Below are 26,000 nucleotides of genomic sequence, written 5' to 3'. Positions count from 1 at the left end.
ATTCGTAATTCGAATAGATGCACCATTTTCGGCCACGTTTGTAAGATTGTGTGCACTCACGAATGTGACTTTTAATTAATTCGATTATTACTGAATTAGTAACGGAAATCTGACATTGAAAAATTGAATTTATTATTGTTTATAAATTGGTATTCACGAAGACCAAAGCACTTTAGTGCCTGTACCGAGGTACCGAATATGTCCACAACATGGTACTACGGTTACTAAAACCGGTACATCTACCCTATCAACCATCTCGCCCTGATGGATGTGATAGACTTTCTTCAAGGTACGAAACGACCCAACTTGAGCTCGACGCTCGTGTTCCGTGTTATAAAAAAGGGCTGCACGAGGTATTGGAGTATAACGATGATACAAAAATAGGGATACATGTCGGGCTGTCAATCGGTATGTCGATGAGGCCACACCTTCGCGGAGGGATAGGAACAAACCGAAGATCAGGGAGTAGCGTGTGTACCGCCGGTTAGTACCTGCGTGTATGCCGTAGCTGTAGGTAAGAACAGAGGGACGCGGTGTAACATCGTACCAACGCGTTTGCCCATCGGCCCATCGCGTCTGTCGTTGCCCAGGAACGTACTCGTATAACCGAGTCGAGCCAAGTCGCGCCTCTCGGTCTCACAATCAGATCGGATGGCGGATAGCGAGAAGAGCCGATCGATCACTAGGTGATGGATCTGTTGCCAGTTATCCTTCATCCCCGTCATTCGTCCCTCTCTAAATCCTCTTCAACTTCACTCGTCCCTCCCTTTCTATCGTCGCTGTTGTTAGGTGTTCACATCCAGAGAAACGTTTCGATACGTTGCACCTATCGCGAGCCGGATTGCAAGCCAACACTTAGAGAAACTGTACTGGGAATCCCGCTATTCTAATCTAGGGAAAACGATGTCAGGTTGAACTTTATCACGTTAGTGTAACGATGCATTTCTTGGGAAAAACCTCTCGACTTCAGAATAGTAACAAATTCAGTGATCCCTGTCAAGGAGCAAAAAATACTCATGTTCTTCAAACCAAATTTCATCAAAGTCACTTTGAACTTGGAAAATTGTAAGTTTTTTAAATGCTTGAAAAACGAAAAAATTCGTGTTGACCGGTGTTAGCTCAGGTGAAGAAACGGTAATATGGAGGAGACATCGAGGAACAATAGAATTTCAATCAACTCTCGAGGGGGGCTATGATCAGCAGGCCGCCATTAAAGGAGCGGCACGGGGGCAGCGAGTTCTTCGATTCGGCTCAAGGAATTAAATTGTAGCTGTCATTGTTAGGGAGAAAGGAAATGAACACCAAATTACTACTTTGGGAGCACCGCGACGATCGCGCAACCATTGCACGGCCCACGGTTCGTTGCGTTTGAAATCCATCAGCCATTTTGGACTTCTCGCGTTCCGTGACATCGCTGTTCAACTATCCAAGACTAAGACGCTTAAAGATTTTTGGAACTCCTAAGCGGTTCGAAAATAACGGCTGCACCTGCCTCACGTTCCGTCTGATTTGTGCGAGATTAAATTCTCGAGTTTATAACAATTTCGACGTTTTGAGGCTCAGTGTCATTAAATTCAAAATGATAGATCCGGCATAGTGGATCGAAATTTAAAATTGGTGGAATTGTAGAGAAGAACGAATACTGGAAGATCAATTGTGCTGAGTCTTGGACTGCGGACTTTGTGGTCAACTCTGAAAGCCTGTTGTTTTTGTACCAGAATTTGAAGTTCGACCCAACGTAACACTGACAATCGATTCCCACGCTTGTCTAATCCGCGACACTAAAATGTGGGAGAATCACGAAAGCTGCAGATAACTGAAAATATAATAAAGATGATTTGCGGACGGCGTAAGGAAACCCGAGGGAAGACGTTTTGGAAACCGTGAGATAAAACGTGAAATTCGAAAGAGCTAGCACGGGGTCCAACGGAGCGGCAGACGACGACCTTTTACTGGTGACCAGAGAGTTTAATCTTAATTACCAGAAATACCTGAGAGGCGTGGGTAGGTTCCCCGCTGCCTAATCTAGCCGGTCTAAACGAGCCTTGCGAGCCGTCAAGTCCTAGGCGAGAAGGAGTATTTCCATGATAGTGATATTTTTCACTGGAGTATACCGGGACAATCTGTAGTAACTTGAAAATCAACCGCGCATGCGCCAAAGAATTCAATCTCATTGGTCGGCGAAATCTTCCCGCAGCGATATTTTTGTCTGCGATGCAAGCGGGTCAACGTACACAAAATGTGTACGTTTGAATTTTCAAAGAGCATAAGCATTAAATTTCGACCGTTCTTTGAAGAATCAACTTTCCGACCCAATAACAAATGCTTCCCAAACCCTTCCGAGTCACTGCCTCAATTATTTGAGTTTCTAACCTCGAAAATTCGTATCCACTACATCGCCGCCAGAAACAAAGTTTGACAACTGAAACTCGGGATGGTCAGCCTGCACGAATAGTCGATAAAACTTGCGCATGCGCAGTTGATTTTCAAGTTTCAAGAGATTGTCTTGGTACATGCGTACGTGTATGTACGCGCCGCAGGTCTTGCTGTGCGACGCTTAAAGTACAGAACGACGCGACCTAAGTTTCAGGAAACTGATAAAGTTACTCCAGGTGACGAAAGTTGACCGCGGTTTTCCGACCGCTCGGTGTGAACGAGATTTTTCCCGCCTTGGCATCATTTGGAGAGGTTATTTTTGGGTAGGGGTAAGAAATTAGAATTTCAACGACGCGAAAATCTTATGCGTAGAGTTTGAAAATTTGGAAAGTTGAGGTATAGAAAATTGAAAACATAGCAAGTCGAAGTACAGAAAGACAAAGTATAGAACAGTCAAAACATGGAACAACAAATTCGAGTATCTGGATACGATTCTATATTATCGAGAGGAATTCTGACGATTCTACAGTTTGGCATTCTATGTTCTGATCTTTCTAATCTTTTATTAAGCTATCGCTTTTTAAAAACTCGATATTGCGGCCCATCGATTTTTTGATCTTTCTATTTTCTTTACTCCCACCTTTATTCTTTTCTTTTTCGAGGAGGTTGGTATGTCGAGATTCGATCCACTTGCACTTATTTTACTACAAGATAATCGTATATCGAGGATTCATCATCTTCGTGTGTTCGTAAGCTATGAAGAATATACAAAAATGTAAGAAAAAAACCTAAAATTATAAAGTAGAGTCTAGATATCGACTTTTGATTTCAAATCATTTTAAAAAGGTTAAACATCTGTAAACTGATTTATTCAATCTTCCACGATTGCACTGCTAATTATGTTAATTAGTCATCAACAATGTTAAGACATTGACGGAAAAAAAAACCTGTTTCAGGGAATTTGTCGAAAATAGCTTTCCAACATAATAACTCATCGCACGTGGAACGATAAGATAAAAATCAGTGTAATGTTAATGGATAATTAAATCAACTTGCTGTTTATCACAAGACTTGCGTAGATTTCTACGACTTTCTACACTTGTTACGCAATTTTGTACACTATCATGTGATTACAAATGAATCGCAATGATTCCCGAAGATTTCAATTATCTCGTTTGCAGATTCTTCGTTAAATTTAATTCTTGAATCAATGGCCTTTGAAAGAAAAATCGATATTGAAACTCTTGTTTACAATTTTGGTACTCTTTATGACTTAATTTTTTATTTTATATTTGGGAATCTAGAAAAATCGTCGTAGCTATTACGAACACAGGAAGTCGATAAATTGACAATATTCGACAATCTGGTAATCAAATCAAGATAAAAGACATCGAATTTCTACTCACCTGGAGCCTCCGCAACCGTGATAATGCAGTCAAGGTCAGCCCGTGGATCACCGAGGCGGCATGAATCAGGAGGATCCTTTCAATTCGACGATGCCGCCGGAGTAGCTGTCCGCAGGAGGGCGGCAAGGCGAGATATTATCTACAAGGATCCTCGAGATCGAGGCGCCTCGTCGATCTGGTCCACGCACCAGAGTCGAACCGGGGCAATTCTCTCCTGCAGGAGTAGCATCGGAGCACACAAGCTGTGCGGGAGGATGTTGCACGTAGGTACGGGATATTCGGTCCCGCCAATAAATCCAGGGACGATCGTTACCCAGATAAAATACTTTGGGGGGGGGGGGGGGGGGGGGGGGTTTAAAACGGCTGCAAGAGGAGGCGTTAACCGCCGCGCGCCCTGAAACACCTCGTTACGCATTTTCGGTGAGAAGAGAAGAGGAGAGGAGAGGAGAGCGGCGCGTTATCCGACCGATACGATCGTCCCTCCTCAGCGCCCCCATAATACACGCTCTCCCACGTCCCGCGGACATTCCTTCATTCACTCCGGGAGCTGTTTATCACTCTAAAAGGTCGCGACGCATGGACCTTATGCCTACCTACCTACCTACCTACCTATCTTCCTTCCTCCCTCCCTTCTCGCCAATGGACGACCGCCTTCGGTTTCTCGTTTTACGAGACTTCGACCAGGAGGAGGACGTATCCTTGCCGACCATGTGTGTGTGTGTATAAGAGGATACCTACATGACCGGTCGCGGGAATTGCGACTGTCATTTGTCACCGGGAAGCGGTCTTTAATTTTCACCGCGGATAGGGGTCGCACTCTTTTCTTTTGTTTTTATTCATGTTATAGACACATGCGCATGCGTGAGTGTGAACGTGTATACGTACGCAAAATAAATTCCAAAACGATTGTACGTTGTACGTCGTCTGCTCAAATTTATTGGGCGCGCGCTACGATCCGAGAGCGGCTGTTTGTCCGGGGCAGCCAACCGTCACAAATTTAAACGAGAGTTCGCTACGATCTACGTACGTAATTTCAAAAATTTTTACAATTGCCAACGACACTTGTCAAAACCTTCAAGGTTAGAAACAGTTGGTAGCCCTGATAAACAGCCGATCTCGGATTGTAGGGCGTGCGCATTAAATTTTAGCAGACGACGGAACTTGCGGTCGTTAGGAATTTATTCCATATAAGGAACCTGTGTCGAATTTTCATTTGACGCAGAAGTAAATAAAATGTATTGGAGTGTTTTTGTTCAAAATTGTGTATAAAATGGAGTTGTTAAGTCTTTTTCGGCGTTTGAGATACGTGGACTTCGATATTTGGAAATATATACGTCAACGTCGAAATCGACTAGGGCATCCCCTTGAATCTTTGTTCATAAATTGGTCATCAAGTAAGTTTGGGTGCATAGCCGCAAACGTCAACTTCAAATCTATACCGTTCAAATATGTACGCGAAAAATAGTGACAAGAGGTTATTTCAAGGGTCAAGAGACGGGATCGCGGAGTCGAAAAGAAGCGATTCTTGCACCGACACGCGGCGAAGAGGAAAGAGAAGAGAGGAGAGAGAAGAGAGGAGAGAGGAGAGAGAAATCGCGAGAATCATCGGACAATCGCGGTGCCATGAAGCACGTGTATTATACGGAGTGCGAAGCGACGTCGGGTCGGGTGCGATCTGGTAATTATTGCGTCGGGCGGTCGTCAAGTGAGGCGTTGATTACCACGCGTGACGAGCGCCGCCTCTCTTATACGGACCCTATTTTCTTTGCCTCTTCTCATCTCGCGCACGATACCTCCATAATATTTCCAACAGAGATACCTGCACAGATCATGCTGGATTTATGCTAGATCATCGCCTTGCGTAATCCACTGCCGCATCTCGCGCGTGGTATATATTATATATATATATATAATGTTTGCCACTGCTGGCTTGAAAGTAAAACGCTTAATATGAACGCCATAAGGGATTTTTGAAGGACAGCTTATCAGGTGCTTTTCTCATCAGATTTTCAGTTTTCCTTTTTTTCTTTCCTCGGTTCGTTGTTTTTTCTTTTATAGTGCTACAGGTTTATTACAGCCGCGTTTCAAGATTTCTAGTTCCTTATTATAATCGTACGGTATAATAAATCAGCTTCTACGGGATGTCGCTGATTCCTGCAGTTTGATGCAGTCAAATGTACAGTGTGAATTTCTAAGGACTGCATGGTCCGTTGTCTTCTAAAATTCAATTCACACGCACTATAAATTTTTGAGGTTATGCTTATGACGGTTGGTCAACCTGGAAAATAACCGTTTTCGGATCGTAGTGCGTGCGCATTGAATTTTCGCAGACGACGGACCATGCAGTACATAGGAATTCACTCTGTACAATGAATATACTATGTACAGCAACGTTGTTATCTTATTATGTATGTAATGTTTTGGAAAGTACGAGAAAATCAATCTAAGAAAAAAGAAATTTGATTAAAAAAATTGTAAGAAAAAAAAAGATCAGCGCACAAGAAGAAACATCTTCAGCGTGGGAATTTTGGAAATTGAGTTCAAATCTCGATGAAGAATTTCCTCCTGACAGTCTTTGGCGTTCCATATCTATGCTTTTAAGACTAATTTCAATATTTTCTATTTTTGAATTTTCAAATTGAAGATTTTGGTAAGTTACAAATATAATTATTTGATAAATACTCAATGTGTGATTATTTTATGATAAAACGAAGAAAGAGTATTGGTTTTTGGATCATCACCCGTTAAATACGTTCTCTCTCATAATTCAGTCGTGAAAATCAATTAAACCAACTGGCTGATGTAAAAAAATTTATTACTAAAAAATGGTGATAAACCAGTTGAAAACATTACAGGAAGTTGTATAATGAATATCACAAAATCACTGGGAAAAATTCGAAAAAATGTAGCAAACGAGACAAGAACGAGCTTCTACTGCAGCCCAATGATTTTCAAATTCGATTCACTGTTAAACGAACCTGCCTAAAATTCATGAAACTTCAACATGAACTCGTTCTCCTTAAAACCAATCAACGAGATTTACACTTCAAGAACCATCGGCATAACCTTCAGCGAAAGTACGGAGCCTCCTTAAGCTCCGTGAGGTGCAACAAATCGACATGCAACGAAGTTTGTAAACGATCTTCGAGTGCTCGGAGAGCGATTCGAATCTTCACACGGTCGCGGTAGGGAAGAAGAAGGGAGGAGGGGGGTGGGGGGAAGAGGCGCCATTTTGTTAGTTCGAACTTCTGTATTCCCTGAGTATTCACGGTAATGGTAATGGCGATAATGGGATCCAAGTGGAGGAAGCGGCGTCGAGGTCTGCACGTCGAGAAGCATCCGTACGTACACATTACACATGCACGGTACATGTGTTTACCGGGTGTTGCACGAAGGGTTTGGTTTAGGTGCGTGCAGCTTGCACGGGGCCCGTTTCCCATTGGTCGAGGCACCGGATGTCGGCCTTCGCGTCCGGCCTCCTCCAGCCCGACTACACGATCAAATTATTACTTTTAATTTACTCGAGGAGGAACGCGACTTACGATGCCCCGAAGCTCCCTGGAACCAGCGAACCATGTTCGAGGACCATCCCGGCATTCGGTCCCTAGTTTATCCCCGCAAGATGGCCGCCGTACATTGCCCTGCCCTAATATCCGATGAAATTACTTATGGAATTAGGTTTAATCGTCGCTGTAATGTCGTTACGAACATGTGTTGTACGGTATGCAGGTACCTTAAAGGTTGATGCAAGGGTATGTATGGATAACTGCTTTTTTTTTAAATTACGAGAAAATTACACTTAAACACTCTTAGAGCGCATGATGCAGGAGCTGCTAGTTCTTACATTACAGCCGCGGTCTATTAACACGGAGTAATTTTTCTTTTTATTCTTCTTCTACGACTCCCTGCTCTGCACGGATCGCTGGCTGTTTGGCTTTCTCGAGTAGGCTATATATGTGTACACATTACACCTATTTATTTACTACTATACTTTAGTATCAGCTCTGGGCAACGAAGATCACGCCCGCGGTGTTGGCTCTGTTTCGTGCAGATTGTACCGGGACAAATGGTGGACACTGTTTTTTTGTTTGCTTCTTTTTTCCAAAAGTCTGGAGAGTCATCAACGGTATAAGATATTGAGTTGCTGTGAACATCTTGGTATTACTTCCGTAACAAAACCGATCTCCCGCCGACTGGAATTTCATGGTGCGATGGAAAATATTGCGATGACTTGATACAGTGACGAAAAAACAACTATTCAAGTTTCCAGTGGCATTCTTTGTTGGGAATAGAATTTTTCTCACGGCAGATAGAACCATATTTTTCAATTGATGAATTCTGTAATGCTCAGGTACTTGAAGACTGCATTGATTACTTATGAAAGTAATGAAAAAAAGACTATAATATAGTTTCATGAATACGTTAACAGAATGAAGATACAAACTGCGTTGAGAGAACAATTTATTCTGATCACCTGCCAGAAATTTTCAGTACTTTGAATGCAGAAATATTATACAGATGTTTTTCACTCGTCTACACAGAACGGTCTTTCCGATGATCGTTCCAACATTTGAAAATGTCGAAAAACAAACAACAGAAGTGAGTTCAAATAAATATACCGCGATTAAGAGAACAAATTGAAAGAACCTAAGCTCTGATGACCAGACGAACAATAATCGTATTTTCGAGTAGATATCGGGCAGATTTAGTGGCGATGTTAATTGCGCTGTGGGCATGGTATACCTAACAGACACATAGTGATTTGAAAAACAAATAGTTTGATATCGTCAAAGACGTTTGGCCAAGCCGAGGTAATCATTTAAATCGAATGGTCGGTCGAATGTTTTCAATCGTGGAACATCTCACTGTGGACCTACAGGTTCTTTCCTATCGACAGAGACGCTTACATATTACAAAAAACACATCATTCATGACACGCCGCAAAGTATCTTGAGGAAAATTTATGCGAATATGTGTATTAAGTGGGTATCTGAAATATCGGTGAGTGGTTTAATAACTACCCTTTCAAACGAGATTGAAGTTAGCAATGTTAGTGTAACGAAACATTGAACATAGACTGCACTATTTTTTAATAGACAGTTCTTTAAAACAAATTTTAAGGAGCGATAAGGACCAACGGTTTTGCACTAGAAAGAATTGCTGCAACAACCTTGCAAAACATTAACTAGCTTCCTCAAAATTTACGCTCACTGCGCGCGGTGTCAGTGGAAAGTACAGTACGTATAATAATAGTCGAGCTTTATCGGGAAATCATTATACTCTGTAAGTTATTAGCAGCTGAGGAGGAGGTATAACCCCGCTTACCCAGGGTGCCGTCCAAGGAGAAAGCGTGCCTGTCGTGCCTCCATGCCCAAGAGCAAAGATCGCAGGTAGTGAGGCCGTCGGTGCTTATTCCTTCGTCGGGAAGGTACGGTGGCCGAGGGGGCGGTGGTACGAAGGTGCCAATAGCCGCCCAGAGAGAGTCCATGTCGTTTGCTGCACCCGTATAGTAGAGTAGTTCCTCTTCCGCTACCCCGGACCACCAATCCATCTCGCTTGTGCCTTGGCTGACGGCGTTCGCACTGGAACTGCTACCGGCAACTGCAACCTGAGAAAATAGTGAAACAAGGTTTAACGACATTTTTCTTTTCATGGGGTGATAATTGTACCCGGGGTTAGGCATGCTGTAAGGAAATAAGGTGGAACAATCCGCATAGGTTTTAGTCGAACCAATCGGAAAACATACCCGAGGTGACGTCGTATGGGCTTCATATTTTGTCCGCTAATGTTTGTGGTATTGTTTTTTCAACTTTTGACTACACAAACTCAGCAAACAGAATATATGGAAATAAATAAGTAACCTGTTTACGTGATTTATGTGACATCGTCTTGGATATGCGCAGACTGAGTCACAATCGGTCTTCAGTTATGGCACACACTTTATTTCCTTACATCATGGGGTTGGGATTCTTTTGGGAGACTGGTACAGTAAGAACTTGCATAGAAAGTCGAGACTTATTAACGACCGGAGTAGCAGAAGGGAAGATAGAATGTGCAGGTGGATTTTAATTGGTCACCATATCGAAAGATTTGTCAATCTAGCTGTCGAAAGAGTCTGTAATACTGAATATACGAATATTTTTCACTTCGAACTTTGAACCACGGTCCGTCAGAAGCTGACGGTTGAATGACTAAGGAATATACGAAATGGAATAATTTGTTATTTATTCTGGCGTATGAATTCCGATGGTTGTAACTCATGCGATAAATATGACGTACGAAAGTTAATAATCATTGCGGTTGAGTAAATATATACTGGATATTTCGTTAATCAAGATAGCATGAAAACTGACGATGATTTTTTACGTCTAGAAATTGTGATTAATCACAGGGGCAGTGGCGATGAATGTATTTTAAAAAAAACAAGCACAGACAGATAATACCTGTAAACACTTGTTTAATACGAAGGTAATGGTTACGCGTCTCTCTCGCTCACGATATTTCTGGGACCATGCTCACCCATATGGTGGGGCGGTGAAAGATTTATTTACTGAGAGAAACGTAATATTTCATGCGGCATAAATGAAGAACTTCGACTACAGTCCTAAGCAAACAAACCTAATGGACTTACAACCGTCGTAATCCGATACTGATGGCTTGCGGCGCTAGAATGGAAAAGCGGTCGGGGCGCCTGTAAAAAGGACGTAAACGGTCGCAGGCGTCGCGACATCTAAGGAAATAGCAAATGGCGTGGCAAACAATGGGGAAAGGAAGGCAAGAGACAAAGGGAGAGTGAGGGTGGAAGAGAGAAGAAAAAAAAAGAGGAACCTGCAATGGGACCTGAGGTAAAGAGAGAAGAAATTAAAAGTGACCGCGTAGGCACAAGGGCGATGATGGCAGGGACGCCAGCCCGATAGGCGTTGGTGATGAACTGTTGTTCGAAAGGTTGTTCTAACATCTCCGACAAACAAGAAGAACAGCGGTGCGGGCGGCCACAAACAAACCTTTATCCTCCCTCTCGACTCTCCGCCTTCATCTTGTTCACGCGTTCTTTCTCCTTTCGTTCCTTGGTTATAACCATCAACCAGCCTTTCGGTAAGCACCCCACGTACACACCTAGGCTTAGGTTCTCCGGACCTCGTATCCTGCGCGTAAGCACGGACTAGTTAACTCGAGATTTTACCTTAGGTATAGTTACGATGCTGCGTATGCTTCTCTTCGTGATCCACTCAGTCCACATGATAATGCCCTGCGCTAGATCATCTCGCACTTGTAACGATTTGCTCCTATCTTCCCAACGCTTTAACCTCGCTCTCTTATCCAGACGTTCAAGGCTCCAAGGAAGCTTCAAAACTATCACGTCAGGTTGAAAGTATGTTAATTATTCACCTGCCAGTACGCAGTCCGTGGGACGAGTCCGTGGTGAGTCAACGAATTTTCCAAGGAGAATGGTACGTTCGAAGATGACCACCGACCACGCCGATATGGAAATGATACCGAAAAAATGACTCTCTAGTTCAAGTTTCTTTAACGTTAAAGGATACCTTGATTTCGACTGATCTTCGAGTGAATATTAATCGTTCAAAGTCATTCCACTTCTCAATGATTTTCAAGTGACTTTCATTCTCATCCATCGGGCGAATAACTCCTCGCATTTATCTCAATTTTCAAGGTTTTGGAAAGATGTTTGAATCGCACTTGCGGAGTTTCTATGAATGATACGCGTTTCCGGCGATAGAAAAGTGCTACTACGTCATCCACGTGCGGAGTGAGCCGGTCCTGTTCGGTTTGCTCACAATGAAACGTCCGGACTTTTTGTATTTTTGATCCCCTCCGCATGCCTCCGATAGCTCGAGGATGAATAACAGTAGAGCCAAGAGAACAGGCGAGGATAGGAGGACCCGTTGCCTGACGCACAATGGTATCCATTGATGGGCTTAATTACCGTGATATCAGCGTAATTAAAGGTCCGTTGTGAGGGCAACTTTACCTCGCCTCTTCTTCTTCGCTCGTCGATATAGGAACCATGCGGATAGCCCGAGGTTGCACAGCATCTCATCTTCCATAAGCTGCAGCCAGCTTCTTTTTCCACCCTTCCTGACTGACGCTGAATTATTCATGACGTGCGAATATTGCGCATTGATGCAGATTGAAAATCTTTACTTCTTTTATTTCACATTTAAATGACTTCATGTAATTTCAATTCATACTATTGAACTATTGACAAGTAGATACGTTGTTCAATTCGCATTAGCTGTTAGTGGAGTTATACAAATTACAAATGCATTTTTCGTCTTTTCGATTGTCGGAACTTTTTAATAATCGCAGTCTTCGGAATACTGTCAGGACCAATTACAGAAGCGAGAAATTTTTGACGCGATAAAACATTCGAGGTTGAAAGAGCAGAGGACGATCGGTAAAAAGTGATGGTTACAAAGTAACCAGAATGTCCGTGACGTTAGTAAAATAAGACAGCGTGATTCAGGTTATATACGTGAGATTCGTAACGCGGTGTGGTAAAAAAATTCCCAGTGTAAATTCGGCGTGTTATTTCGTAGTCTTGTGAATTCGCAGCAGGTGAACGCCTTCGAGTGAACCATATCGTCGGATCCTCTGGTAGCACGTCAGCCTGATCCCTCTTCTTGTCTTCCGTCGGAAGAATAAGACTAAACTCAGCCTTTCGTCCGTAGAAGAAAAGGTAAGTGCCTGGCGTAGGAAAAGAGGCGCAAATATAATTTCGAAAAAATTCAGACAGGCGCGTTTCATACGGTTGGATTTTGATTTGCGACGTCTGGCTTGCAACGATGGGAATAAACGAGGGGATCGCCAGCCAGTCAGCTTGCTCGTCATTATCTCTCGCGGCCCCTCATTATAATTATTACGTGTTGCCGTCTGGTGTTTACGAGCTCTCCACCCTGGCTTTCTCATTCCCGGCACCCTTTCGGTTCGCACCAGCCGGAGCCGTTGGGCCCCCTTTAAGTTGGGCCAGGTTAGTCCTTCGAACCTTTACTCGGTCGTATTTTACGACACCGATACGCCGAGTCAGCCGTCCAGGGAGTGCGATTTTTACACGATATTTCGAAGCCGAAGACGAGCCGTCTGTCTGTGTTCAACAAAATTGTTATGATGTGGGAAAACGTTGGCCTACCTCACTCCAATTACCTTACGTATAATTGTTTTGGCATCAGAGAGCTGTTATACACGGAGTAGTTTTTGAACGCGGTGAGTTTGGTTTACCTAAAGGGGACATCGTCAATCTCAATTGTTTAAAATCAATGTAATTCGTGCAAATATGTATCTGCAAGTGGATATGAGACCTTCAAATTTTGGCGATCAATTCAGCATTTATCATATTTTAAACCTCTTTATCACCTGAACGATGAGATCGGTTTAAATTTTGGGAAAAAATACGGTTTGGGTTATGGAATGACGTTTGTATGCTTACCAAGATTATTTTCAAAAATTGATGGATAAATGCTAAAGACATCGGACTCAGCAATACACTATGTTTCGCCATAACCTTGAAGTGTTTGAGTCAACTTTCGGACCGTTTTTTTTTTTGAAGCCAAGTACACAACGGTAATTACAAAACGTACCGTTTTCTAAAGTTTGAAGACTCCACTGGTCAGGAGCAGAACACAGTGCGAGTACATGTTTGCTGGATTGCAGGTCGGTCAAGAGAAAGGTCTGACATCCTCTTATAAGTGTTGATTAACACCCGCTGCTCAATGTTAGAATTTTTTTCCCGGTATGAAACATCTGAGATAGAATTGCAACGTGTTAAAGGAAACTTGTTATAGTAAATGAATAAATTCCGGACTTAAGAATATTTATTTTTCACCTCGTGGTCCATGATTCAACCAGGACCAATTACCCACTTGGTTCTTTTGCTCGTTTGCGGGCTCGATGAACAAGACTTGGGCTGCAAGGGGGCAGATTCCAAAAGTTCCAATACGCTATTTGGCTGTGGTGTTACTAAGACACCGATTGGGAAATATTACCCGCCGAGACGGCGTGTATTTGTCGAAGGGGGAAGGCATCTAACAATTCTTCGAGTCTTGCCCACAGCGAAAGCACGGCTGCTACAGCGGAGTTAAAGGAAACACCAAATTCGTGAAATACTAAACATAGATATACGGTACGCACCGCGCCGAGTTAAGAACGCCCAATCATAATTAACGGCGTCGCGCAGAGAGAGAGAGAGAGAGAGAGGGAGACATTCAATTTTAACCTTCAGACATGCCTAGCAGTCCCTGCAGTGTTTAAATTATTATCTTTACATGCCAGATGATATTTTCACCAGCTCTAGCAGAAAAAACACGTTGAACACGGTTTTTCATCTGTATTCTTATCATGCTTACATATTTCCAGTGCTGAATATTTTACGACGTGTTGTTTCTCACGTTGCAATACACTGTGTGAAAAAGTAGGTACATAATTTTCGTATCGCGAAGAGGAACGGTTGTTATGTGCTCTCATTTTGTATAATATTTACCGGGATAATCTTATTTTCGTCGCCACGAATGGATAATCTGGCCATCGCTCATTATGTCTCAAAATGTTTATATCGCGCCATGAACGTTCAATTAACAAGTCGCTCATAGTGTCCTCGGATGATTTTTTCGATAACCAATTAAAGATCCTCTTTGATTCATTCATGTACTGTTTCGCAAGATTCTTCTAGATTGTTGATGCAATGAAGTTTAGCCGACGTTAAGAGTAGAAGACACTATGCAATAACAGGTATTGTTAGGAAGTGCTGATTTCTCGTGGCATCAATTAGTTTCAGGGTTTGGAATACTAAACGGACTGCATTCGTCACTTTTTCGCCGAATGAATGATGGCATTCGGACTCCATAGATCTGTTGCACGAAAGAAGTAATCTTCGGTTAAGTTATCCGTATTGTTTAAGAAGATAAGATCGGGGAAGTTGGAAGGCGATGATGAACGTGGTCGAGGACGTTGGAAGACAGGTCCTACTAAATCTTTTCGTAGAGACAGGTTCGAGGTCAGGTTTCGAAGAAGCTCACGAGTAGTAGGTATCGAATCTCCTACGGATCCCTCGCTAGATTCCCCGGGTTTAGAGAAGGCGGCAAACTTGACATGCGGTGGGGTTGCAGGTTTCTAACCACGGTGGTGAGATATTTGCAATTCTGACACATTCGACGGGGCAGTTTTCTACTGTAGCAGAACCGGCATCGTTATTGTGTCCGAATTCCGACACGGCGCCGACGCCGCCGCGAGGAATACCAAACGATTCCCGGAAACGCGGATGCTGGGTCCGATCGTCAATGTCGGGATGCGAGACGCTAAGAGGATTCGCTCGGCGGGCTTGGGTTTGAGGAGTTGCTGAGGACGGGCACCGGGTTTGAGCCTCTGGGTCGTATATAACGGATAATTGACAGCCGGTGAGATCGCCGTTTGCTTTGCATGGACATCGAATTGGCCAGGACGAAGGAGGCGCTAGAGGAACTCGGTGCCGAAGCCGCGGCAGGACTGCGGCATGGCCGAAACGCAGCCTTGGCGGCGTCCCAACGAACTTGACTCTCCGTGGACGGTTATCCTTCACCTTGCGTCCTAGCGATCGCATGGCAATTATGTTCATTTGTCAGATGGCATTTTTGGATATATCAAGGTTCGAGGATCATGGGACTCGCGGTCTGAATCGAAACCTTGAAGAGAGACAAGACCGCGAAGGATGTGTTTAGAAATTTGTTATTCAACCAAGGATGGTGGACATAAGTGAAACAAGCAGCCCTCCCGTGGTGCAGGAACAAGTATAACCAAATTCGAAACGCCCAAGTTAAGATATCGACAATTTCAGAGAAGCGCTTACGATTCTAACGTTCGAGATGCTCCAACTCTGATGTTTTAGAGCTCATTCTAACGTTTTCGGAATTGTTTTCCTCTTTGACCTAATCGTTACCATTTCTAGTGTTTCAATTATGAAACTTGTTCTCAAATTGTCGATATCTTAGCTCACTGTCAATGGCTCGAACAACACTGTTCGAAATTTCTGAAACGGTTTCTTCCGATTTCTAAGTTTTGATCCATATTGTAGCTCCCATTTATCCTTAAGGGAATTCCGGACCTTTATTACAGATCAACGTATTTCGAAAATCATATTTCATACTTTTTTGTTGTTCTGGTACACAGAATCGTTTTCAATACTTTGAAAAAATACAAAAACGGGTAGTAGTGTGTCTCAAATTGAAAGCTAGTGTAGTGAACATACAGGTGTGATCACAAACCTTTTTTTTTCAGAGTTTGAAAAGCGATCATACATCATTGTTTGTACAATTCCTAATAACATATTCGTATACAAAAGGATAGTTTAACCGAACGAGATTGAAATTCCATATATTATAATACCTGAAAGGTTTCACAAACGTTGGGGTATTTTGTCGGTTATAAACATAATGTTTTCTCATGATGAAAATGCATACGTACTCGACTGCATATTGCACCCGACAAGAAGAAAAAGAAGAATAGAAGAAGAGACTCCAGAAGTTGAAAAATGACTGTAATATGACTTGGCAAGTTCCCTTCTAATTTCCAAATTGTATGTTGGGGTGTAGCTGGTATTGTTGACGCACCATAGTCCATAGAAATTCCGATACACGTTGTCATTATGTTCGTACCGTGCCGCGCTACACGTTTACACGTGTGCATGACGTGTAGCACTTATTATTTCTTTCGATAATTTTATCCGAATTCAAACGCTATTACACAATATTGATTCGTTCGAATTACGAATAATCCCACAGTGAAAAATTATCGTTCCTATCGGCGTTCCATACTGGAAGGTGAAAACTTCGGACGTATGTTATCAACTATCTAAACACAAATATTTGAAACATTTTAAAACATGTATACCAAACCTATCTACAGACCTTGGCAAATCTCGTCGGTATATAATATAATGTGAAGTTGCAGCAGGATGATGCAATGAAACAGAAAAACTAAAAAAAAAAACCGTATGAAAATTGCATACCACCGATGATTGAGACATGAAACGGATTTTGCATATGATTAGCAGCTGCTACGTTTTTAACCGTGCTGTATAATTTTCTACTTATAATTGAGACTGTCTGCCTTCTTAAGCCACATATCCGTTTCCTATCGATGCTTTAACTTCCTGTCATTAGTGGATTACAAGTTTCCTCCGCAGGTATCCTGTAGACAAACTTGTTCTCCCACATATAGTATTACAACAATTTTGAGCCATAGCGCGGAATTTCGTGAAACGTCGAAACAGAGTTGATGGGATCTATACGTCGCAGGTAAAGAAATCGTCCAAAAACTGTTTCCCCTTCTGCTCTCCTTAACTTTTTTCCCTCCTCGATTAGACGCAGGCTGCAGATGCCTGGAGGATAACGAAGACCGAAAGTTTATCCACAGCATTTCGATCCCTCCTCGAAGATATTTCCTGTCCGATATCTATCTTTGTGAAAGCCATGCATAAGCGGTGAATTTCCAGACATCCTCCTCCGATTGACCCCCTCCTTCCGTTTATCCCCGTGGGGTTGTAGCTGCCCGAGAGAAATGAGACGTCAAAAATGTCCCCTCGCCGCTTCGGGCACCGCGGCAGGTATATGGCATTAAGGTAAAGGTGGAACAAGAGGGAAGGGTGAGGGAGGTTGGCTTGGCTTGGCTTGGCTTGGCTTGGCTCTTACCTGTTGCCCGTTATACCTGTTAGGTATCAGAGCTCTCGTACCCGAAAGCATTCGTGTGCGTGACACAAGCAGGCGCACATCCATCGAGTGCGGGACCACCACGAGTATATACATAGTTCATTATCATATCGCGTTTGTTTTTTGTTCGCCACTGTCAGCTACCACTATACCCGGCATAGTTACCTCACCCGGTATTTGGTATATAGGTACCTATCGCTTCCCCCGATCCTGAGGAGGCTCCTCCTCGGGCAAAGAGGCATTCGGTTACGTGGACGTATTACTGGAAGAGGACGTCGTGTCATCCTCTCAGCTGACAACGCCGGCGGACTCCTCTCTCCACGAGAGAGTAACCAACTTCCGAGATTAAAATCCCCCGGTGGCAGTCTAATCTCGTAATGGCGTCGGTGTGGGGCCGTCAATGGACCAGTTCGTGTCATAATATTATGCGACGGCTGTCCGGCGGTTGGTTCGTCTGTCATTCAAGACTACAATGTCCCAAATTAGTCAAACCGGTAACCCACACTTCTTCTTCTTCTTCTCCTTGTCCGTTCCTCCTCTTCGTTCCGCTTGTCCCGGACGTGACGACACAATACGCCCACGCACCACTTCGCCGTGGAGAGGCCGATCATCCCTTCACGAGGTTAAACAGTCACGGAACATGCTTCGTGTTATCCCTGGCTTAGCTGATTCGAGACTCCGCTTATTACCCAGGTACCGCTGCTCCGTTGCTTCTGGGACGTCGGAACATCGCCACGGACGTGTTTCTCGGCCCTCGAAATCCTCCTCGAAGAAGAAGCACGGACTCGGGGAGCGAGGCCTGTGGTCTCAGCTCGCGTATAATGACTCAATCCGCGATCCCCGGTTCCCTCTCAGATTCTCTCTCGAAGATTACACCCTTTCCTCGTTCCCCCCTCCCCTCCGCCTTCGAGAGCCCCTCTCCTCTCCTTCGGCGTTCCTCCTCTTTCATCACCGCGTCCGTCTCTGCACGCTTTGGTCTGATCTTCTCAGATTCTCTCTCTCGCTTATAGGTATATATATATACACCAACCTACCTACCTTATACTCGCGGGCAACTCGGTCGCGTGACGCAGTGCTGTTTGTACCGCGGAGAAAAAAATTTTCTTTCCACCTTCTTATTACTCTTTTCTTGGTAAATTTTTAGTTTTATTCTTATTTCTCATCTTCTTCTTCTTCTTCTTCTTCTTCTTCCGTGTCGCGTCGCAGTGTTTCGTGGCAAGACGAACTGCTAGGAATGAGCCGCGCGATGCGGCACCCTGATCATGTCCCATAATCCGATCTGACGACAAATCTAAACCGGTCAACTATGAACGTGTTGTAGCCAGGTATCCGTATACTCAAGCTTCTGATGCCCGAAGGCTAGCTATCGGTTTGTAAGTATCAGTCATAAGGCGATCGGCTTTACGGCGAAATTCGTACCTTCCTGCACCTACGGTATATATTCGTACGTCATATGCGCTTATTTGAAATAGTAATTTACACACCGTTGGAACTAATTTTCGTAAGGCTCAAAATTTTCTTCTTGGTGAAATTTACACGGCTTAGACAGAATTTTTAGTGGCGTATCCGCAGCCTGAGACGTACTAAAAATTTTCGGGTGAACACACTTTCATCAAGGGTGTAACGAAGTGCATGAAGGTATAATTTTATTGTTATTATGTTACGAAAAAAAAAGAAAACGTAATTGTTACAATTAAAAAGCAGTTCTCTATCTCCAGACTTTTCCTGATTTGTTCACAGTTACGATGTGAAATCGACTACCGACTATCGACTACAGACTATTCTTTATAATTCAAAGTTAATTCATAATATAAAATATTCCCACGAAAGACGCGTCGCGAGCTAGTTTATCTTGGACATTAGTGACTGTTTCCAATTCCTAATTAGTAAGCTCGACGTATAAGGATCCTCGTTCAACCATATGCACACCGTTGAGGCATATCAGGTTAAAGCAGCCTCGGTAGTTTCTCTGATTTAAAATGGGTGGTAATTGCGTAAGTGCGTAGGCAGAGGACGAGACTTTGAACCGTTCAGCGGCGTCTTCAGACATTTAGCAGTGTCGGACTGAGCGTTGAGCGTTGAACTTCCCTGAATCTACGATGCCTACAGTATGTAGGCAGTCACTATAATACCTCTGTATACGAAGGGAAATGTCGGGCGGAGGAGTAAACCAACCTGCTAAAGATTCTTATCAACGCAAATCACGACAGTTAAGACGGCGACGACACGGCCGCCACGTTGAAACGGCTTTGCTCACGATCAATCCCCCCTCGACACTGCGCTGCGAGATATCCGCGGGTAATTCCATCGGGTATTTTACGTCCACTATATTCTTTACCTTCTCGATGGGTAAGTCGGTTATTATTATTATCATTATAAACCCAGTGCGCTATCTCATGTGTTTTGCATGTAGTTAAGACACTCTGACAGGGGTTCACGTAATGGTCGATCAAGTTTAATCCAAGGTTTTGACGCACTTCGTACCGACGTATTCGATGAAAATTTGAATTGAAAAAACATGGTTTGCTAATGAAGTAAGGTCAGGTACGGATCAAGGAACCATGAGATCCAGATCACTGTTCATCATTAGTCTATTTTCAATGATTATACCTGTAACTTCGTACCTTCGTATTCGATGAAAATGTGCATGAAAACGCATGGTTCCGTTACAACGGTTTGATGATGAAGTAAGATCAGTCACAGATGAAGGAACCATGAGATAGAGACCATTGTTTATCATTAGCCTATTTTCCAAAATCCGGGCTGGTAACATATCTGAGTATGAAAATCTGAAGAATCCGATATTTGAAAGATACACAATGGAAATTTAATTAACCATACGATAGCATAACGTCATGCCGTCGATAGTGAGCCCGAGGCTACCACCGTAGGTTCGACACGGCAAGCCGGGTACTGTAAGTCGCCTCGCGGGTGTCTGTGTGGCCTCCTCAGAGCCAGATGCCTGGAGGAGAGGTTGACAGTGACTCCTTGCCAGTGACCGGGCAGTTTCTGAGCAACAATGAACGGATTCTCCGGTGCCTGTGCTCTTGGCTCACGTGGCCCTCCTTCAGAGGATCTCTTGAATCCTCACTACTCACCGCCTCGCTCCTCGATCGGACAGTTTGCCCGAAGTGATGAGATATTATATCCGGCTCCGGTGAGTCGCGTTCAAGTGTGCACCTAGGTACGATATCTTCTCAGGTGCGTGTGTGGGTACCAAAGAGAAGACGTTAATAAGCGTCCGGTGGAAGTGTGCGTGGCGTGACAGGGTCCGGCGCACTTTGGTGTAAGTCAGCGCTGGAGGGAACAGGAGGTGGAGGTGGAGGTGGAGGATGCGATACGTACACGTCGATGAACCACTTCGGAGTGGAAGCCACTTTGTGAGATTACCGTGAGATGAAGACATCTCTGTACCGTGGTCCAAACGCTGCAGCTCGGGAGAGAGAAAAAGGTATTATTATGATTTCAATGGTCGCGGTCGGTCCCGATCGATCGGGATGACCGTGAGGCCGCACCGCGTATACTCCTATCGATACTCCCGATCGGTTGTGATTGATTCCTCGGTATTTAACCGGTTCGTCTTGCCGCGATATCGTCATTAGCGCGTGTCATTCTAACCGGCGATACTCTTTGTATAACCCTTCCATACCTATATGCACGTCATTGTACCCTTGACTCTTTCATTTATCCTACAATTGTCCTCGGCTTCCGCTCATGTACTCGTAACTGGGTCATATACCTCGTTGAACTTCTGTGTGAAACTCAAATTGCTTCTCTTTATTCAGGTGTCAGATCAAAACACTGTTAGGTAATCAGGGGCGTTCCTGTCTTGATATGGAGAGCTCTTTCTAATTTGAGGAGGTACGATATTGTCAATTAGTAATACTTGACGTTCTTTCAGTGATGAATACGTATCACTGTCTTATCATTGTCCATTTTTTCTCATCATTGGAACTGTAATTTCGTCTATAAACAATTAACACCCGATATGCAAGAACAAAACTCAGATATGTTTTCTCAGCTTGCGTGAAACCTACTTTGCGAATTTGGCTGCTGGGTTTCTTCTTTACACGGAAAACATATATAGAGAAAGAATGCTGCTAAGTTGGAGTTGTTGGTTTTTTATTTTCTCTTTCCGAAATTAAGAGAGAAATTACGATTCGTACGATCAACCGTACAAACTGTTGATACCCGCATAACTCTGCGCTACTTCGACCGACTATGAGAACACGTGTGTGTCACTAATGATAGAAAAAAGGTGAAGTGATAAGTGACCAGAACACTTTTGAAGTCACGCACCCTCCTAGATGTTTCTCTATTTTTAAGTAATCTTGGGTCTATTTATCTAAATTTTCGAGGCACTAGGAAAAAAAGGTCCAATAATTGGCCGCCTTTATCTTATACCATTCCTTCACAATTGCCTATCGATTCAACGCACAGTGTTGGATTTACTAATTGACAACGAATCTATTTCACATAGAAGTCTACTGGAATTAGCTGCTCCAATGGTCTGACAACTTTATCAAATTTCTTGATGTATAAATTATACAGTGAGTTGAGGAAGGTATGACTGCCCGCTTATCGTACTGAAGCGAAAGTGCTAATCAGGTGATTATTAGTCTTCGATTACGTCGCGGGAATAAGTTGAATGATCTCAATATACGTTCAATCATAAGTACGCGAGATCCATATCTGTACATATCGAGACAAACTTAAATTCGAAAAAAGTGGAAACCGAGAGAAGAGATGAGAAAATAAAGTGCAAAAACGGTCATTATCGCGGAGACGTAATAATTTGGCATGAGCTTTTAACGAAGTATCGGTCTCGGTTCGGTACTGAAGGGTCAGCGAACGGTTGTGGAACTACTATAAGGCGGAGGAATCCTTTGAGGTTTCGCAGGGTCCCTAAAGAAGGCGTGAGAGTGACAAGGACAGGCTGTTATTCCGCCGTCGCTTCGGAGATTACACGTTGTCACCCAGGCCTCGGTTTACTCGTAGCTCAGCCCTGCCCAGATTTCTTTCCTGTATCCCCGATCCTCGCCTCCTGCGTGTGCAGAGGATCAGATCGAAGTTGTAGCGGCAAGTTACAAACTCCTCAGAGGAAGGATATCGCAAAGGCGACAGATGCATTCCAACGTCTCATTTCGAACGAATCGAGCCAACCACCGTGCCATTCCGATACGAATCTCGAAACGATCTTGATGTTCACAAAAATTTCTCCCTCCGCCCGTCAATCGATTGCCGATATTTCTACCTACGAGATTATGCGGCTCCAAAGGCAACTCCTCCGCGCGCTTTATGTCCAGCCATCGTCAATCAAATTGTCAGCTGAGCTCGCCAGAGTCTATTTGTCTCACGGCGCAAAGCTCCGTATTTCTAAACGATTTATTGATTACGATTATTCGTTGACGTCAAGATAGAGGAAACTGGCTCATTACATCGGCGCTTTTGTTTCTTTTAGTAACGCATGAAAAAATATGGATGCATATATGCATATGACCATTAAATTACTTAAGGTTACTTTGAAACGGCGAGACATCTGTAGGGATGAAGTTTATATTATGAACGTCAGTTTTCCGCACCATAAAACCAATTTCTCAATCCTCTGTCTTCGTGATGACGTCGTAAAAAGAAAAGGTATTCCGCCGCATGAGGCTAACCGGATATCTGTTATTGGGCGGTGGGGAAACTTTTACATCAACAGTTCCAAGGTGTTATGAAAACCTGAGAAAAAAAACTGTTGTATGCAACGCAGTAAAACAAATTTCGACCTATTAACCACTTATCCCTCTACCTTTTTCTCACATTTATAGAAAGAATATCCTCATCCGGAGTTTAGTTTTTACGGTTAACGAAATGAATCTAAATTCCTTCCTTTAATCTGGAAAAACATATGAATCGGGAAAATTCATAGGGAATATAGAGACTTGATGTCAGCACTAGAGTATCATGAGAATTAAAAATACATTTTGATTACTTACTTCCATCTTTATGGGGCTGTTATTGGCATGGTGGAACATCCGATACTAAGTGGACACTGATTTGCATCAATTGGCGATAGCATATGGTCTACCTTCGTGGTTTGTATAACTTTCACTTGCGCTACGAGATTACTTTCCAAGGTCAAAACGTACAATGCGTATACGAAATTCGCTAATCACAAATACCTTTCATTTGTTTGTTTGTTTGTTTATTTATTTATTTTTCCTTCGTTCAAAATCGATTCTGGCTCACTGTGCGGTGCCGCAGCCTCTTCGGACCCACTCCGAAACAAATTGATTACATTATGCTTCTCTCGACGCTTGGCAGGGAGCCGATGGCCTGGGCATGAGCCACCTTACCGAGGACCCAGATATGTATATATTCCGTGGAGTAAATCGCCAGGACAATAGCCCAGCGTTGGGTATACCTCGGGCTAGATCTTCAGTGTTCTCATTCACCTGATGATCGCGGGGCGTCGATTACACCATGTTCATTCGCGGCAGGTTTCCTCTCCTGGGTCGGAACATAAAACGTCACTTAAACTGACACCCCATAGCGCAGAGGTTCATCACCGCATCGCATATATTCGCTCCGTATCCGAATTGTAATCATATACAACATCTATCTAGGTAAATTTCGGTGGTAATAACTATTCGTGTTGTTCTCTTCCAAGACGCAGCGCGGCTAGAAACCCATGACTTGATTCTTCGAATCCCTTTAATAACTTTCTGATTCCGCGGGCATTGTGTGCAACTGGTTTTTTGATAACAAGAACCGGGCTGGCGGGACAATTGGAAAAGCCTAATTGCATCGAGGAACCCCTGCCGTGTTCACGGGTACGCACTGGCCATAATTCATTACTCCACATCTCATAAAGGGAAAATGAACGACGCGACGATCATAAATAGAAAAGGAACGCGTACGAGCTCTGTTTCACAGGATTAAAACAGAGGCGCCCTTACGCGTTGTAAAACAAGATGTTTTATTAAGCATAAATCAAGCGTTCCTTATGTAAAGTCGTGCGCAACCTTACAGACCACGCTTGGCCGTCTAGTCTGGCATCGTCAATCGCGTATCAACGTCTCACAATCATCAAATCACGGACTCATTAGGAGTGCGTTTAAATAAGTCAAAATTCATGGACAAAATCTTCATATTTCAGCATTGAAATAACGCTACTCAGCTCCTTCGGACATTTATGCTTCTTGCGCTATATACGTGAAGGTGTGTAATTCTTCAGCTAAAACGGATGCAGCTCAAAGGACTACGAGAAAAAAAAATGTGTCTTCAAATCAAGTCAGCTAATGATTCTGAGTTGTGCTCGTATAACATACAGCTTCTGCTATATAAATTAGAACCTATACAATTGTGGTATCAGTTACTCTGCGGGGTGCTAAAAGTTGCAGCCGTTCAACGGAACCAACGCTACACCGAAAGTACCATAACCATAGTAATCAACACTAAGAGATATTCACAGTAGCGTCAAATTCTACACCGTTCGTTTCTCCCGGCATAAATTGTACGATAATCCTTCTGTCGAAGTAGAATTTCGGCTTTCATTTCCATTTGAGTAATGCCATCGAATGCCGTATCAGATCTGGAACGTGCAGCTCGTATACAGCAGTGTCATCAGAGCCCAATTATAGCTCAAAAAAATAACAACTTCGATACCCGAATTCAACGGTGTTCGGTCAAATCCTTTACAAGTTAGGGAATAATCCCAAAATCGAAGTGGTAATAGAATCATATAAGTTTTGTGATGTTTCTAGGAAATCCATAAGTGATGGTATCCAGTATTTTGGATTACTTTCTTCTCCCGAAATACCCAACTGCAAAGTGGTTGGATCTAAACGATTCCATTTTCCCTTGACTTTCTTCCGGATTCATTGTCCAACCACTTCCAAGCTGCAAACAGCATTCTTGATCACCCGATCTTCTGCGTACTAATTGAAACTCTATATCCCCGGTTCACTCTCTACGGTATAATGAGTACAGTACAAAAATTTCGTTCGTAACCTGATCGATTATCTTCAGCGGTTTCCTCAGCTAGCCGAAGAAGAAGTTAATATATCAGTCGACCCAAGCTAGTATCTGGATAAACAGCCCCGCGTAAAGGTTTGTACGTACGGCACGCGAAGGCCGACCGGATCGTATAGTGGAGGCATCGATTCCTCATACATCTGGGTGACAGTACCGCATTGCCCATCTGATAATCTTAACCAAATAAGCGCCCTGCTGTGAACCGCCATCCGTATTTCCATATCTATACATCTCCTTGTTGCAGGAATTATCTCTATACGAACGGAACGCGCGCGGTCCGTGTCGGTGTGAGTCAGTGTGCGCGCGTTGTTAGCGGCCATGTTCACGTTCAGTGTTCCCTGTAGCCGCCAGCCCTCCTCCTCCCCCCGTCCACCCCCTTCTCATTCTGCTCCTTCGCCCGTCTTGTTATAACAAACACTTGAACAAAACAAAATACTTTGCGCCGTGCTTCGCAGCAGTGGCGCTCTCTTATTTTATCAGACTGTTTCACAGATATACAGTG

The 26,000-nt window shown here is 43.5% G+C and overlaps 1 protein-coding gene across 2 annotated transcripts in view; it reads right to left on the bottom strand.

Annotated features, from left to right (window-relative positions):
• LOC124212687 (uncharacterized) overlaps nucleotides 1-26,000 on the bottom strand; it is a 78,245-nt gene that overhangs the window by 30,017 nt on the left and 22,228 nt on the right. For both annotated transcript variants that reach the window (XR_011176469.1, XM_046613028.2), the window contains exon 2: nucleotides 9,108-9,390. Coding sequence is in view for 1 of the 2 variants with exons in the window: in XM_046613028.2 (XP_046468984.1) it covers nucleotides 9,108-9,390 (283 nt within the window). In the remaining variant the exon portion in view is untranslated. The remainder of the gene's footprint in view (nucleotides 1-9,107; nucleotides 9,391-26,000) is intronic.

Source organism: Neodiprion pinetum, chromosome 2, assembly GCF_021155775.2.
Source record: "Neodiprion pinetum isolate iyNeoPine1 chromosome 2, iyNeoPine1.2, whole genome shotgun sequence".
Classification (NCBI taxonomy): domain Eukaryota; kingdom Metazoa; phylum Arthropoda; class Insecta; order Hymenoptera; family Diprionidae; genus Neodiprion; species Neodiprion pinetum.
Note: the sequence above shows the minus strand (reverse complement) of the source record. Positions and strands in the feature narration are given on the sequence as shown.